Source organism: Lissotriton helveticus, chromosome 11 (assembly GCF_964261635.1).
Source record: "Lissotriton helveticus chromosome 11, aLisHel1.1, whole genome shotgun sequence".
In the NCBI taxonomy this organism is placed as follows: Eukaryota; Metazoa; Chordata; class Amphibia; order Caudata; family Salamandridae; genus Lissotriton; species Lissotriton helveticus.
Genome location: NC_136072.1, coordinates 601,632,618 through 601,650,366, shown reverse-complemented (window position 1 = coordinate 601,650,366; position 17,749 = coordinate 601,632,618). Strand labels below are relative to the sequence as shown.

Sequence of the window (17,749 nt, the reverse complement as noted above, 5' to 3'; positions counted from 1 at the left end):
TGCGTTTAACGCACTAATTGAACGGGCAGCATTGAACCACGATGTCGACATGCATGCTGACCCTGTAGAGGAGGACTTTCTTTTTGATACATTCTCAACATCGGAAAGATCTGTAAAGACTCTGCCTATGCTCAAAGGTGTGCTCAAGCATGCTAGGGACATTTTTAAAGAGCCCACTAAGGCAAGGGTGGTAAACCCCAGGATTGAGAAGAAGTACCGGCCTGCGCCTGTGGACCCTACGTACATCAAGGGCCAACTCCCCTTGGACTCCCTAGTGGTGTCCAATGCTCGTAAAAGGGCTAACTCCCAAACTAGTGGTGATGCTCCTCCTCCGGACAAAGAATCCAAAATCTTGGAAGCTTCTGGAAAACGTGTGGCGGTTCAAGCAGCTAATATTTGGAGGATCCCCAATACACAGGCCCTGTTAGCAAGATACGATAGGGCCCACTACGACACCTTAGAGCAGCTCATGCAACACCTGCCTGATGCCTATAAAGAAAGAGCAGAAATGCTTATACAAGAAGGAAAGTTAATCTCAAACGCATCAATCAAATGTGCGTTAGATGCAGCTGACACAGCAGCTAGGGCCATACACACTAGCGTAATGCTTAGGAGGCATGCCTGGCTCCGCATCTCTGGTTTCAAGTCAAAGATCCAGACTACTCTACTTAATCAGCCAGTTAACCCTGACTTCTTCGGTCCAGAGGTAGACCCCGCTCTAGAGAAGATAAAAAAGGACACTGAAACTGCAAAATCCATGGGAGCTCTGCAGCCTACACAGTTCAGGGGCGGTTCCTTTCGGCGCTCCCGTAACAGGGGAGCCTCTAGAGGACAAGCGTCACAACAGGCCCAATATATTAAAGGAGGCACACAGTCCACCTATAACAAGAACACTAGGGGTGGATACCGGGGGAACAGCACCAAAGGCAGAGGACGTGGAAATAATAATACCAGATCCTCCGCCTCCAACAAACAGTGACGTCTTGTCACTGCCCCCCGACCACATAACACCAGTCGGGGGAAGACTTCAGCAGTTCCTGCCAGTCTGGGTAGGCATTACCACGGACAGGTGGGTGAGACAACTCCTACAACACGGTTATTGTCTAGAGCTAACCTCTACTCCACCAGACATTCCCCCAAGGCACCGTCCTATATCCGCAGAGCACACACACTTATTGCAGCAAGAAGTCATCTCCATGCTGCAAAAAGGAGCAATAGAGCTCGTGCCTGTAGACCAACCGGGCACAGGGGTGTACTCACTGTACTTCTTGATCCCAAAGAATGACGGGTCTCTTCGGCCCATTCTAAACCTCAGACCCTTAAACCAGTACATCCTATCAGAACATTTTCATATGCTCACTTTACAGCAAGTTTTGCCACTACTCAGTCAGGGCGATTTCCTAGCAACACTAGATCTGAAGGATGCCTATTTCCACATTCCCATTCACCCCAGTCACAGGAAATACCTAAGGTTCACCATCAACAACCAGCATTACCAATTCAAGGTCCTGCCTTTCGGGGTCACTACAGCCCCCAGGGTGTTTACTAAGTGCTTAGCGACAGTGGCTGCGTATCTTCGGAGACAACACATCCATGTCTATCCGTATCTGGACGACTGGCTCGTCCAGGCAAAGTCGGCCCAGCAATGTGCCAGCCACATGTCCCGCACAATTCACCTCCTGCACAGTCTGGGATTCTCACTCAATTACCAGAAGTCCCATCTTCAACCCACAGCTGTACAACAGTACTTAGAGGCAGAGATAAACACTCTCACTGCCACAGCGAAACCAAACTCAGCGAGAGTAAACAGCATGCAGGTGCTGATTCAAAAATTCAGACCACAACGCTCGCTCCCAGCGCAAGTGTTCATGCAACTGATCGGCATGATGGCCTCCTGCGTCTTTATAATCCCTCACGCAAGGCTACACATGCGTCCGCTTCAGGAGTGCTTAGCACAGCAGTGGACACGGGCTCAAGGACAGCTGAAAGACCTAGTGTTGGTGACCGGTCGTGCATACAACTCTCTGCATTGGTGGAACACACAAAACCTTTGCAGGGGGCGACCGTTCCAGGAGCCTTTGCCACAAATAGTGCTGACAGCGGACGCATCTCTCCAGGGCTGGGAGTGCATGTCCTCAGTTACACAGTGCAGGGACTATGGACAACGCAGCAGAAACGGTTGCACATCAACCTACTGGAACTGATGGCAATCTTCATGGCAATGAAGGCATTTAAGTTACATCTTTGCAACAAAGTCGTGCTGATCCGGACGGACAACATGACTGCGATGTATTACATCCAGAAGCAGGGAGGGACACACTCTCCGCAATTATCACACTTAGCACAAAGCGTGTGGAAGTGGGCCATTCAAAGGAACATGTTCCTCATGGCGGAACACCTTCCGGGCTAGGACAACCAGATGGCGGACCTGCTCAGCAGACACAGCCACCAAATGCACGAGTGGGAGATACATCCCTCAGTGCTACAACCGTATTTCCAAGAGTGGGGTCATCCGGAAATAGACCTATTCGCCACGCACGAAAACGCAAAATGCCGCCAGGTTCCCACACCCACACCCGCAGTCTCAGGGCAATGTGATATGGATGAACTGGTCCAACAAATTTGCGTACGCTTTTCCTCCAGCACCACTGTGTAACACGGTAGGGATGCGTACCCCTCGTGAATGGTGGAGTCCTTGCCCTGCTGACCATACACCGCCTCCTTCTTTACAGACTGAACCGTGGAAGGACGGGCTGATCGGTCCGGCCGACGAGGAAGACATTAGCGGCTCCTTTAATTGGGCGTTCGCATCTGAGGAGGAAGAACCGCCCCCGAAAGACGTCAGAGAGACAGGATTGGACAAAAGACGGGAAGTGATGTACACAGGGTGTGTGATCACCCCGGAGGAGAGAAAGGCGGAAGCAAGCTGCACGGAGGAGAGCGGAGGAGACGAGGACAAAGGCAACCTGAAGGAACATCGCGGAGAAGACGGAGGGACCGAGACCAGAGGAAAGCCAGGAGGCCAACGACCCTGTGAACCGCCGTGCCACACTCCAGAGGGAGGAGTGTGGCTGTCACAGGTACGGCGGCGTTGGGCAGCCTGGGTGGGGAGCCGGAGTGCTCGAGTGTGAATAGTGTACAAATCCCGGTTTGTCCTTGCCCTTTGTATTTTCCTTCCCTTCCATTACCTTTTTCCTCCCCGGTACCTCACCTCAAACCCCTCCCTTTTTCTTTGTTCACTGAGCACTGTACACTGATTGAGCACGTTTCACTGGGTTTGCCCTCACATCACCCGGACCCCCTTTGGTGCACCTCCCATAGAGGACATTGATCTAACGGCTTCCCTCTTTGTTGGTCTCTTGCATGTTACGGAGCCGGCGGTATCAGGAGTGACGACCCCCCCAACCCCATCAAGAGACGGGAGAAGACCACCACCACGGACCAAAGTGCTTTTGCCCGGGAGAGATTGACCCTGCGGAACCGAAGGACGTTTATGTCAAAACCCCTGAGACCTATAAAAATAAAACCATCTTTGACCCCACTACTTGGTGTCGCGGTCGTTCCTACTCCCACGCCCACACACTGATACCGCTGGTAGCACGCAAACTAAGGCAGCACTCCATGACCCTCATCCTAGTTGCTCCAACGTGGGCGAGGCAGGCATGGTACACCACGTTCCCAGAACTATCGGTGGTGCCACACCAGCGCCTAAGACTCACACCCAGTCTCCTCACTCAGAGCCATGGAGAAATTCAGCACCCAGATCCGCAACAATTGAGCCTTGCAATAAGGCTCCTGAGGTCATAGAGTTTGGCTACCTAAACCTGCCCCCTGACTGTATGGACATCATCAAGGAGGCTAGACGACCTACCACCAGGGCATGCTATGCTGCAAAGTGGAAACGTTTTGTCATTTATTGTTCCAATAATGACATAAATCCACTAGATGCATCAACACACAACATCATATGCTGTCTGTTACACCTGTACAAATGCTGTTTAGCGTATAGTTCCATCAGAATACATCTAGCTGCACTCGCAGCTTATCTTCAAAATAGACAACACCTTTCCCTTTTCAGAGTCCCTGCCACTAAAGCCTTTATGGAGGGTCTAAAAAGGGTAATTCCTCCAAGACACCCTCCTTCGCCTGTCTGGAACCTAAATATTGTTCTCACCAGGCTCATGGGCCCACCTTTTGAACCTCTTCACTCTTGTGAAATACAGTTTCTTACATGGAAGGTGGCTTTTCTGGTAGCTATCGCCTCCCTAAGACGAGTTAGCGAGTTACAAGCCCTCACTATCCAGGAGCCTTTCATCCAAATTCATGCCAATAGGGTGGTGCTGCATACCAACCCTAAATTCATGCCTAAGGTGGTGTCACAGTTCCATATCAACCAGACTATTGAACTACCAGTATTCTTCCCAAATCCTGATTCGGTAGCAGACAGAGCACTACACACACTCGATGTTAAAAGGGCTCTCCTGTATTACATAGACAGGACTAGAGATTTCAGGAAAACTAAACAACTGTTAGTTGCCTTCTCTCCACAGCACAAGGGCAACCCAATTTCCAAATCAGGTATTGCCAGATGGATTGTTAAATGCATACAGATCTGTTATCATAAGGCCAAACGCACATTAACAGTTCCCTCAAGAGCGCATTCCACACGCAAGCTAGGGGCATCCATGGCTTTCCTAGGTAACATCCCTCTAGAGGATATATGTAGAGCAGCCACATGGACCACCATACACACATTCACCAAACACTACTGCGTGGATGTACACTCCAAACAGCAAGCTGCTGTAGGTCAGGCTGTTCTCAGAACTCTTTTTCAGACTGCTGCTGCTGGCACGGGCAACCGCTGCTAAGGAGGGTACTACTATTTATTCTATGCACAGATATAAATTCAGCAGCCCACATGCCTCGAACGGAATATGCTACTTACCAGTATGCATCTGTTCTTGGCATGTAGGGCTGCTGACATTTATATCGCCCGCCCTCCTCCCCGGTGCCTGTCGCAGCTGTAGCACTCAGAATTCTTCTCAAGCATGGTCATCATTTACTGTATCATATTCCATCTTTGCCACAATGGCGAAAAACAATTTGAGCATGGAGAGGATGCCCATGCGCACTGTAGTCCAGGGGAGGAGCCACCCATCTCGTGATACTTCGAAGACTCTTCCAGGACAACAATGTGCAATCATCCGGACCCAACACTAGGCGGCGATCTATGCACAGATATAAATGTCAGCACCCCTACATGCCAAGAACAGATGCATACTGGTAAGTAGCATATTCCTTATATTATTGTTCACCCTCTTTAGCTTCCATGGTATTAGAATGTTTACTGCCTCTGGTGCCTGTCAGTATGTCAGAGTGATCCAGCCACACTATTACTTGCCATTGGTGGAAATGTAGCAGTTTGTGCCTGTAACTATGCTAGGCTATTGAGTCTTACAAATTTTAATGGATGTTTACTGAATTTTGTTGCTGAAAAAAGTAACTTTGGTCTACTTCAGAATTAATTTTTTTAAGAAAAAGGATGACGACAGGGATCTTCTACAAGAGACTACTATGGAAGTTTGTTTAAAGATGTACTTTAATTTGCAGTGTACAACTATACCTTCAGAAAAGAAACTAGGAAGTTGTATGCAGTTCCATAAACCAGGCTACAGTGAAGGCACTCCTAAAAATCACACAAAGAAGCAAGAAAATGTGAAAAAACGTAAGTGAAGTGAAAGGCATTTCTTCCACCTCGGTATCAATGTTTTGGTTTATAGACTGGTTTAAATGAACAAAAAGTTGCTTCCACTAGATTTCCAAGACTGATTTAAGATTGGTGCATCCATGGACCTGAAACCCCTTGCACTACTCGTGTAAGCACCTGGACCTACACGCCCAGGAATCTAGCTACTGTATGAATGCAATCATTGATTTATTTTCAGAAACCTTTGATCAGTACTTGAATGAAAATTCTTTCACAACAGAGCATAATTCTAACTGCTGAATTCTTTTGTATCCTGCCTTTAGAAGGGGAATTCTAAACCCTGTTGGACACAATATGCCTCTTTTAAGTTATATTTTTCCCGAAAACAATCAGTTTGTGATAGATATCTTTCCTGCAGATTCCACAGCTTGAATCGCATCAGGTGCCAGACTAATCAGGAATGCTTTAATATCTCCTACACCAGTAGGTGATGCCATGAGCTTTCACTGATAATCTGTACCTCTCCGGGAGTGACGACACAGAGCAGCATGTATGGTCCACCTTTTCATTTCAGTTAATTTGTTTTCCACACTCTTTAACTCGAATCTGGAACTTCAATTTCGGTTTGATTTTGAACAAATTCTACCTTTAATTTTGGCAGTGTAGTTAGGATGTTGCCATTGGAGGCTATAATGTCACAAGCAGATTATGGTCACGGAAGTGCACAATGTCAGCCTGTGGTATCTTGAGCCTAAACAGCACTTCAAATCCTCTGGCCGTCGCTCCTTTTTGTATTGAAAAGATTTCCAACTAAAAGCAAAAGAGCACCGTCAACAAGACTGCTGGACTTTTCAGATTGTGGAAAAGGTTCCTCTGTTTGAGTCCACAGCATTGAACTCTGACTTTATTCTCCTCATCTGTGCCCACTGCAATCCTTGAAAAGACATGCCCCAATTTCGTAGGCCATCTTCAAATCCTCAGCATGCTGCAGCCTGCAAAGAGACCATGCCGCAATATTTTTCAGTGTCACTCTGCCTCCCTCTTATACATCTTTCATCTCCGAGGAGATTTCAGGGTCCCTAATCGCACTTCCCTAGGTGTGTCCTTCCGACTCACCCTGCTGAAAGTCTGCACCCTACACTATTGGTGCTGGGCTGTAACTCTACTCCCGTGATGAAGGCCTTCCTGGTTGCCAACCAATAGGTGCTGACAGTGACTCTATATATGTTGGTGCCATATCCACTTGTGCTGGTTGCAGAGTTGGAACTGTCCTCTGTGAGATTTTGCCCAAAACCATGTTGCACAGCAACAGAAGCACAACCCTGGTTCAAAGACGAACCCCTGACTGCTCTGCTGCCATGTGGTCAAAGGTTTGCTAGGAATTAAGCTATATTGCAATCTCTCTTATGCGATTCATATGCCTCTTAGTGTCTCACTTGATGATGATGATGAAGTAGATGATGATAATGAAGTATATCATTTATTTCCTTAGAGGTATACTGATGCTGACCTTTACTTAGACTTGAAAAATGCCTGTGGACTTAATACTTTCCCCAAGTCAGCCCTTGAGTTTCTGCATGGTCTTTACACTAAGGAGAATCCTTCTTTGTCGATGGCAATTTACGTGGCTGCAAACTTCCTCTACTATCAGAAGAAATTAAAGACAATTTATATATGGACATTCTTCAGACTGGGCCCACCATATCTGAATCTTTTACCTTTTAATGAGGTGCTAGTAGATAATATTATGGCAGCTTGGCCAAAGCCGTTTTTGACCCCAGCTGTTTATCTCCACACTAACTCAATCACACCCTTGTCAAACATCAACACCTCTCTGAAGAGGATTTGCACATGATCCATGGAAACTAGCTTAAAGGCCAAGAAATGTGGAGGACAAAGGCATGGTGACCCCTTGTTTCTGAGGTAGCAAACATCGCCTGAAAGTATAGTGGTGCAAGTGTCCACTTGCAAGTTTAGCCTGAACTAATTTCCTCCTACCCCTCTGGACAGGTAGTTGAAAGTGATTGATGGCATGGACAAAAAGATTTTTTTGTTGGGCAGTTTGGGACTGCATTTCCTAAAGGCTTCTTTCCTGCTGCCATTGTCTTTGGGATATGGCTCAAGGAGTCCTGTCTGCATTGTTGAAGGATCTCCTCTCATCCTTTGCTCAAACTGTACTGACCGGACATAATGCGACCGACAGATCTTGCCTGAACTTCACAGATTCTTTTGCGCGGTCTGTGGGGACCAGTGTTATCATCCACAGACCTTGCCGGATGCGCTTTAAGGGTGTTTTTCTCGTACTTTCAGGGCTGCTTGATAAATATGCCTTTTGATATTGCCCAGCTTTTTGTTGACTAGGATAATTCTTCCACTGATATCAAGACCAGTAGTTGGCATGCTTTCTGGAGCTGACTTCCCCCATGGCCAATTTCACTGGCAGAATCGCAGGTTTCTCCAGGGGCTTTGCCTTCCATCAGCATTAACCATGACAGTGAATACAGCTGCTTACATAAAATCTTTGGGCCTTCGGAGGTAGGTGAAGGTGAGGGGACAACAGCAGAAGCAGCCTTTCCCTCCTTTTCATCCAGTACAGCAGAAAAGCCTATTTAGATTGTCCTGGAACAAAACGAGCCCCCAGTGGGAGGCCAAATAAGTAATTTACTGTCTCACTGGCATTCATTTACCTCTGATCAGCGAGTTGTACATATTGTTAAATTTTTTTTGTTACATTTTTATTTTTAGTTTATCAGAGAAACAAAGAAAGGAACAGCGGCAATCCCGCACATCGTCCCACACAGGGGGCATAGGCAAGGCACTTAGCAGTGGTGATAAGCAATAGCAGACCGCAACCGGACATAGCAGCAGGCAATGCCATAGGGCAAAGGAGCAGTCTCGGCGTGAGCATAGTACTAGAAATCCATTCACTTAGAGGCTCAGCAGTAGGTGGCGTAGCCGCTTGTGCCCAGATAGTTATCATGTCCGGAGCTGAAAGGCTTCGATCATCCATGTGGGAGCCTCAAACAACCAAGGAATAAAACGCAGTAAACCCCTCCCCCCACCCCCCACCTCCCACCCCCTCCCCCCCTCCCACCCCTTCCCCTCCCACCCCACCCCTTCCCCTCCCACCCCCTCCCTAGTGGTGGTGACCGCCACACTCATCAGTCATTCATGTGATCCCTTCATTAAACCTGAAATAGGTGGAGCGCTCGTATGGAGGATGGGCAAACTGCAGATGGTAGACCGTTTGAGAGGAAGCGAACCAAGGGACCCCAGCGGTACTGAAAGTTTTTGAAGTTGCCTAGGAAGATGTCCGCCACTCGTTCCATGCTAAGCAGCTTCCATAGCTTTGCGTGCCATAAGGATATCGCCGGAGCCTCCGGCTTTTTCCAAGCGGCGGCCAGAGTAAGTTTGGCCGCCCCAAGACAGAGCCACAAAATGTGTTTGTCCGCCCGCGTTTGGTGTTCAAGGCCGGGATCTCGGAGGCCCAGTAATACATAGGCCATAGAGTCTGCCACCGGATAACCAAGGATCGCCTTAATGTGGGAGAGGATCTCTTTCCAGTACGGGCGAATAATCGGGCAATCCCACCAAAGATGGCGGAAATCCCCAAGCAGACCACAGCCCCTCCAGCATCTGTCAGAAGTAGTCGGGAATATACGATGGAGTCTGGCCGGGTACAAGTACCAGTCCATGAGCGTCTTAAGGTGGGCCTCTCTCAGGTCCAAGGAATGATTATGCGATGCAATATCGCGCCACAGTGCCGACCACTCCTTGTCTGAAATGTCCTGCCCCAGGAGCTCCTCCCATTGCCCCATGTAGCGTGGACGAGGCGACACTGCCGAGGTAAGCAGTAGCTGCTAAAGGAAGGAAACGACACCTTTCATAGCCGAAGTCCGGAGGATGAAAGCCTCAAAGGATGAGGGAGGTCTCGTAGCCGCATCAAGGACCTCAGGTGACATGGCCCAATGGAGTAGCTGGACATGGTGTAATCGTTCCGACGGTGGGACACCATAATCCCTCATACAGTTATCAAAGGAAAGCGGAGTATAGCCGTGAAATAGGTGGGTTAAAGCCCTACATCCCTCCTCCCTCCACACCCTGAAAGGGCCCTCCTGTAGTGCCGGCAAAAATGCCGGATTAAAGTGTATAGGCGTGAACGGAGATGGAAATGTGGTCCAACGGTCATCAGCGGCCAACGTATCCCAGACCTTCAGGGTGGTACTGGTGGGAGTACTAATGTAAGTGTTTTGGGGCCTGTCTTTCTTGGGTTTCCAGGCCAGGTCCCAGATTGATCTACCCGCGACACTCCTGTCCATGTGTAACCAGTGTTTCTCCGAGGTTTGTTGGGACCATTCCACCAGTACTCGTAGTTGTGCTGCTTTGTAATACAGATGCATATCGGGAAGACCCACACCTCCTTCCCCCAATGCTCGTCGCAAAACTGTGAAGGAGAATCGCGCTCGACCCCCTTGCCAGACAAATCCGAGCATCTGAGTTTTAAGGCGTCAAAAGAAGTCTACGTCCAGAGGAATAGGGAGCGCCTGAAAGAGGTACAGGTATTTGGGGAGGAGGACCATCTTAATGGTGTGAATTCTGCCCAGCCATGATAAGTATTTGGGTTTCCACCGATCCAAGTCCGCCCGGGTCCTTGCCAACAGCGGTGGAAAGTTCGCTGAACACAGTTTCCCAATCGTGGGCGTTAAATGAACCCCCAGATATACGATGGAGCTGGTGGCCCAAGCCAACGGGGTGAGAGGCCGCACTTGATCCACCTCTGCGGGTGAAAGTGTGAGATTTAACACATAAGATTTGTCATAATTGACCTTGAAGCCGGCCACCTCCTCAAAGTGCAATAACACCTCTCGGACATGTGGTAGAGAGCGTGCCGGGTCCATAATAGAGAGCAGTACATCATCCGCAAATAGGGTAATTTTGTGCTGCTCTCCGGTAAAGGGAAGAACCCGTATCTCCTCGTGCTCCCTCACTGCCAATGCCAATGGTTCAATGCTCAAGGCAAAGAGCAGGGGGGAGAGAGGACAACCCTGTCTGGTGCCGCGGGAATGGGGAAAAAATGCAGATAGATGGCCGGTTCACTGCCACTCTAGAGCAGGGGCTGCAGTAGTTCGCCTTCACCATCGAGATGAATTTGTTCGAGAAGCCAAAGGCAGCTAAAGTGTGGAACAGAAAGCTCCAGTTCACACGGTCGAAAGCTTTTTCAGCATCAAGGCCTACTAGTACCGCTGGTATCCGGAACCTATTAGCTTTTTCTATGAAGTGGACAACCCGCCTTGTATTATCGTGGGTCTGACGCCCCTTAATAAATCCAGATTGATCCGGATGTATGAGTGCCGGCATCAAATCCTGGAGCCTGCTTGCAACGGTCGAGGAGTATAGCTTGGCGTCGATATTGAGGAGGGCTATCGGGCGAAACGAAGAGCACTGCGTGGGGTCTTTCCCCGGTTTAGGTATAATTGAAATTACGGCTTCAGCGAGCGAGCCGGTTGTAGTGCCGGATTCAGCCATGTCATTAAAAAGGGAAACCAGAAAGTCGCACACTTCTGTGGCATATGTCTTGTAAAAGAGGGCGGTGTAGCCATCCGGTCCCGGAGCCTTATGGAGTTTCAGGTTTTTAATGGCAGCAAGCACCTTGCTGCTGGTGAATGGGGCAGCTAGTAGCTCGTTCCATTCCTTAGAAACGTGCGGTATGGGCAGACCCCGCTGGTCATCGGAGTCGAGCGTGTCCCCCGCATAGAGTTCCGCATAGAAGCGGCCAAAGAGAGCAGCCTTAGTTTCATCACGGTGCTGCAGCTCACCCATCGAGTCTTGAATCCCTCCTATAAAGTCCCGCTCCCTCTTGTCTCGAAGTTGGCCTTAAAGGCGTCCCAGGTGGTGGATATTGACGTATCTGACACAGGATTGAGAACAAAAAAGTCCCTGATAGCCTTCCGTAACTCCTTGCTTGAGGTGTCGTCCCTGACTACTGAAGCCGGGAAATACCACTTTCGTCGTCCGTCACCTGCTGGTGACCAGCGCAGACCGAGCACAAGTAGACTATGGTCAGAGACTGATAGCGGGAATATACTAGAGTCTAGGACATCTCCCCTGAGGGCTTGACTTAGAAAAATGTGGTCCAGGCGGGAGTAGGAGTGGTAGACATGGGAGAAAAAGGTGTAATCTCGGGACAGGGGGTGCACGGAACGCCAACCATCGAGTAAGCCCATTTCACCAATACCCGTTGTGTCTCAGCAGAAAACAGACCTGCATCAGCTCTTTGGGTACCAGAGCTATCCATCTCTCTACTCCACACTAAATTAAAGTCCCCCAACAGAAACAAGTGTCCCTCAGCAAAGTTTCCCACCCTCCGCAGCAGGCCCCGGAGAAAGCCATTCTGACCCGTATTGGGGGCATACACCACCACAAAAGTGCTAAGTCTACCATGGACTAGACCCTTCACCATCAGCCAACGGCCTTCCTTATCACTGCGAACATCCATAGGCTGAAAGTGCAGGGCCGCACGAAAGAGAAGAGCTACCCCCCTATGTTTCGTGGAAGCAGACGACCTATATATAAGGGGGAAAAGTTTGTGCCGGAGGCGCAGCTCATCCCTATGCGCCAGGTGAGTCTCCTGGAGACCCACGCTATCAAGCTGGTGATCAATCACGTACTTCCACACCTTCTGACGTTTTTGCGGGGAGTTCAGGCCATTGACATTCCATGTCCCAATACTAAGAGGCATAATTAAATAACAGACCCATTCCTGCTACATCCGCACCACCCCTCCCCTCCTCACCACATCCACCAAAGGTAACCACAGGTAATGCAGTACAGCCTCCCAGAGACCCCTCCCAGCACCCCACAGTCAAAGAGCACATGCCTGGAGCCCCTGAAGCCAAACGCACACCGTCTGCAGACACAACAGTCACAAGCCATATCACAAAAAGCACAACCAACCACACATTCCTGTCACCACCACTACCCCCGCCGCACCTCCCCCCCCCCAAATCCCAAACAATTTCCCCATGACCCCCCCTCCTCACTCCCTCAACATACCATCCCGGATCCCACCCTGTCCAAAAGACTGAAGGAGTGGAAAAAAGGAAAACAAACAACAACAGCGAACAGAACAGTCCCCATGTGCGGACATTGGTAGTCGCCCCCATGAGGCGGGGGAAAGGGCACCAGGAGGTGTGCCCTCCAAGGGCTGGACTGGGGTGTCTTTCCAAAAGTACAAAGTTACCCACAGTACCTGAAGGAGAAGGGCCCCTCCGGCGCCATACAAGCTCCGCTGCAAGGTTCAAGCTACCCAGAGCTATTCTGAGATGATGGCACCGTCACAGATGTAACAGATGCAACCGCTGCCCCCTGTTCCTGCAAGCTGGTCGTACGGTCAGGCCTCCTCAGATTCGTCTCTCGCCGAATCTCTCTGCCAGGACGGCGACCGCCGTCTCCGCCTCGAAGGGGAGCTCCCGTCATCCGGGGCGGGGGCTGAATCATCAAGGCCCAGGATGTCCCTAGCCGCTTGAAGAGACCGGACCTGTACCAATCTGTTCTGCCACCTGAAGATGAGGCGAAAGGGGTGACCCCAGGAGTAAGATACATTTTGTTCTCGTAAATAGGTGGTTACAGGGCGAAACTCGCGTCTCTTCTGGAGTGTCGAAGCCGCCAAGTCCTTGAATAACTGGGGGCGGTGGTCTCGGAATTGCAAGGATGGGATCTCCCGAGCCTTCTGAAGAATGCGCTCCTTCAGTTGGAAGTCGTGGACGCAGACCAAAATATCGGGGGGAGGGCCCCCTCCGCGTCTAGGCAGGCCGACCCTGTGGACCCTGTCCATCCTGATGGCGTCCACGTACTCGTCATTTAGGATCTGCACACATATTCCCTGAGATCACCAGCTTCCCCATCCCATGGCACAGCCCGGATGCGAATGTTGTTCCGGCGGGAACGGTTCTCCAAGTCTTCCGCGTGGGCCTGGAGGTCCAGGTTCTGTTCCGTGAGGCGGATCACATCCTGCTGTAGTTGGTGTACATCATTCGCCACGCTCAGTTCATGATCCTCCAGAGTAGCCACCCGCTCTCCGATGCCATCTACATCTCTCCTCACCTCGCGAAGGTCCGAAGCCAGCTGAGAGCGGAGTTCAGAGATATCTTCTTTAATGGCGGCGAAAAGTTCCATCATAAAGGCTTTAGTTGCGGGAGCCTCATCGTCCTTTGGTTTAGGTGATACGCTGGGCCCAGGAGACGCCGGCTGCTGGGTCCCCTTCTGAGGAGCATCCTTACCAGGCTTCCCTTTACGCTGTGATGTGGACATTGTGGCGTCGCTTGTCCTCCCACTCCCCAGCGGCGAAAGACAGCCTTGGATCGCCGGGGCGGCGCGCTACGGGTCTTCCTGTAGATACCGTCGCTTCCGCAGCGATTAAACCCGGCGGTCAGCCCAACCACCTTCTCAAATCAAGCGCTCCGCGGTCCGCCGGCTGGTACGGTGCTCCCCACGTGGCACAGGCCGCTCGCCATCACTCACATTGTCCGGGTTCCTGTGCAAGTCCGCCACACCACATGCGCCGCTAGGCCTCTGCGTTGAAGCCGGTCCAGGCACGGTCCGCTGGGGGGTTCCGCTAATGGCCCAGCTCCACACCACGGGTCCAAACCCCCTGTCGATGGCTCCCTAGCTCAAGAGGCACACAACGTCCAGGGGCATCACCACCGCTGCGCCAGGATAGGGCTTCTCTCATCAATGTCTCAATGCTTTGACCGCCTCGCACCCTACCCTGTGGGCCCCCAGATGCCGCAGGTCCGGTTCCTAGCTGCTGCAGGCCTCGATCCACGGCTCGATTTTCGCACCAGCGGCCGCTCACCTCAGCAGCCCCACGAGGCTCAGGGGTTCCAACGCCACCACGTGGCGGATGGCTCTCGCCGCTGTCGTCTGGCTGGGTCGGCAATACCGTTTCACCCTTCGCAGGCCCCCAGATGCCACAGGTTCGGCTCTCCGCCGCTGTAGGCCCGCGATCCCCGGGTGCGTCCCCCGTCCCAGGCGCCACCCAGGCTCCAGGGGCTCCAAAGCCACGTCGCTAAGGAGATCACTGCCTCCCCAGTCCCACAGGCCGCTCCTCCTCTAACACCAGCAGGGGAGCGCGAGCCGCCCCAGGAGGGCCGCCCGGGCCGCCAACAGTCCGTGGTGCGGATCAGGGAACCCCCGGCTGGATGTCCGCGCCTCTGGGCTGCCGCACGGCTTCCTCCTCTCCTGCCGCCCAACGCGCGGTCGCCTCCAGCAGCGACGCCGCAGCCCCAGAGAGCCGAGCGGCAGGGCGGATCCCTTTTTCCAGCAGTGACCTCCGGGACGTCTAGGCCACAAGCCTCGGGCTCACGTAGATCGCGGGGCCGGGAGGCGCGCCTCACCCGCACCGGGTCTCCGTCACTCCGCCTCCTCCAGGAGGCTGCCGCAAGCCCGGGTCAGCACCTCTCTGTCGGGCATCTCCCGGGCGTCCCCCGAGGCGCAGCCCCAGCTCGCAGCCTTTCTCAGTCCAGCCACGGCCAAATACGCTAGCCCACTGCCGCGGCTCGTTTGCGCGGGCCACCATCTCCGGCCTCGCCGGGTGTCGCACTCCGCCCCTGGGACACAGCGGCAGGGCAGCGGAGAATCGGTAATGGTGCACGGATCTCCGGAATATGCAAGGGAGCTCGAAGGGCAGTAGCCGAGGCCGGAGCAGGGTGCTATACAAAGCTGTAGAAGGCCAGGCGCCGGAGGGACCTAAAAGCACGTCCTACTCCGCCGCCATCTTGGCCACCTTGCATATTGGTCAATTTAATTATGCCCTACATTTGCAAATTCCTCCTCCTCCACATTTCTTGGTCTTTAAGCTAGTTTCCATGGATCATGTTCAAATCCTCTCCAGAGAGGTGTTGATGTTTGACAAGGGTGTGATTGAGTTAGTTCCCAGACTGGTAACTCAGGTGTTACTCCTGTTACTTCCTGGGCCCAAGAAAGAGGAAGGCCTCTGGTGGAACTAGAACTCTGAGTCTTAATTCATTCCTCCAAAAGTGATGACCCTTGCTTAAGACTTATTGTCCTTGGACCTAGAGGGCGAGTTAGTGTACCTGGGACTACAGAACACACTTTAATACTTGTGTTTTGTGATGGGTTCCACTCACTTTCAATTTGCTGTCCTTTTGGTCTTACATCAGTCCCTTGGGTCTTTACAAAAGTCATGTTCATATGTTGCAGCCCATTTTCACAGGTTATGATCAAGAATATATGTCTTCTTGTCTCTTGATTGGCTGTTGAAGGTGGGCTCTACACAACTAGTTTCGGACAAGCTTCAAAGTATAATGCTGCTATTGTTGAACCTGGGGTTCTCCAGCAACAACCCGCACCGAGCCTGCCAGTTCTTTGGAACCATGGAGACAGTCACTTGACGACCTCTCAGCCCCAGCAGTAAGTCCAGAACATTCAGGTTATCCAGTATTAGGGGTGTCTTTCATAGATTCACATGCCTGAATCATTCCCCGTCGTCGAGACGGGAGCCTCCGGTACATAAAAAAGTAATGTCCTATAGACATACATAGAGAAAATAGGCCTAAGGGTCTCACCTTAGTAGCCTTTCTTTGTCCTTATGCAAAAAGGACCAAACTCTCACAGTCAGCCAATCAGCTCCGACCTCCCTCTAGAACCTTCCTGGGAGGAGCCTCAGTCCCTCAGATTTTCTACCGCACGTTGTGCTAAGGAGTCTCCAGCCTGAGCTCTTCTCAGGATTCCTTATAAATCATCTACTTTCCTTTGAAAAGTGAATCTTCATTCTACAATCTTCAAGGACTACTCCAGTAACACTTTGAGGCAGTAAGTGTTTTCTTTCCACTGCTTTCTTCGATGTCTGAATCCCAGAAGAAAGCCCTTTTCAGGGCCTGCTCTTCATGTACAATCCTGTTTTTTTTTTGTGTGAGAGTTTGGAATCTGTTGGGTCTGTTAGCCTTCTGTATTCTCCTGGTGCCCTTAGCTCAGTCACGCCTGCGGCTCTTACTTGGACTTATGCCAGCAATGGCTCCAGCATTAGGGGTGCCTTTCAAACCGGTTTCACATTTATGAAGAGGCATTACAGAACTTGCTATCAAATGCAAATCATATTTACTGCAGGTCATTGTCCTCTTCTCTGTTAGATGCCACAATTATAAGAGATGCATTATCCATCAACTGGGGAGGTCATATAGGTGATGTTGCAGCCCAGGATCTCTAGTTCCCATCACAGCAGTGTTTCCACAGAAATCTTTTGGGAGTGCGTTCCCTATGCCAGGATCTGAAAGCTTTCCTGTCATTTCTAAGCAGCAAGGCAATTCAGGTGCTGACCAACAAAACAACTTGTACTGGAACAGGCATTGTTGCTTTGGCTTGCAAGTAGCGCTGGGTAGTACTCAACGTAGTCTCACGGTGAGCAACTCATCTAGCGGGCTCCCCCAACATCATGGTGAACATGTTCAGCAGGTTTTAACTTGCCGACCACAAGTAGCATCTACACCTAGCTCTAGTTCAGGGGATTTTTGCTCAGGGGGCTTCAGTGTCCCACCTTATGCACCCTTCATTTTTGTCTTTGATGAGACTCATTCTGCCTTTGGTTGAAAATAAACATCTGAAAGAAACACATACTGATAGATTCCTTACCTTAGAATTACCCCCGGGCGTCCGACTGGATCCAGAGAGTTTTCGTCACCATTACCCCTCCGCTTCGGAAGGTGCTGTCGTACGGCTCCGCGTCAGTCGTTGGCGTTGTGGTCGCCGAGATGACGTCGAGGCAGCTACTTATGTAGAATAAAAAGCCTTTTTAGGGGCTCACTGATGCACTGGTCCTTAAACCAACAAAGAAGAGATTGGCACGGAAGCTGTAAAATCAAGAGAATACATTTATTAACCTCACATGAGGGAGACTGCGTCAATACGGTACCCTCAGGCCACTGTATGAGGCAGTCCAAGGAGTACAGAAACCATGGGCCTTTTCTGGCCAGTTTATTGCTGTGTTAGCATGGTGACTCAAAAAGAGGCAGTACAAGTGTATAC

At 50.9% G+C, this 17,749-nt stretch overlaps 1 protein-coding gene across 2 annotated transcripts in view; it reads left to right on the top strand.

The window, feature by feature from the left end:
• The window catches only part of XRN1 (5'-3' exoribonuclease 1), a 1,049,234-nt gene that overhangs the window by 662,326 nt on the left and 369,159 nt on the right, over nucleotides 1–17,749 (top strand). For both annotated transcript variants that reach the window (XM_078666417.1, XM_078666416.1), the window contains exon 33: nucleotides 5,611–5,725. In XM_078666417.1, coding sequence (XP_078522543.1) covers nucleotides 5,611–5,725 — 115 coding nt within the window. The remainder of the gene's footprint in view (nucleotides 1–5,610; nucleotides 5,726–17,749) is intronic.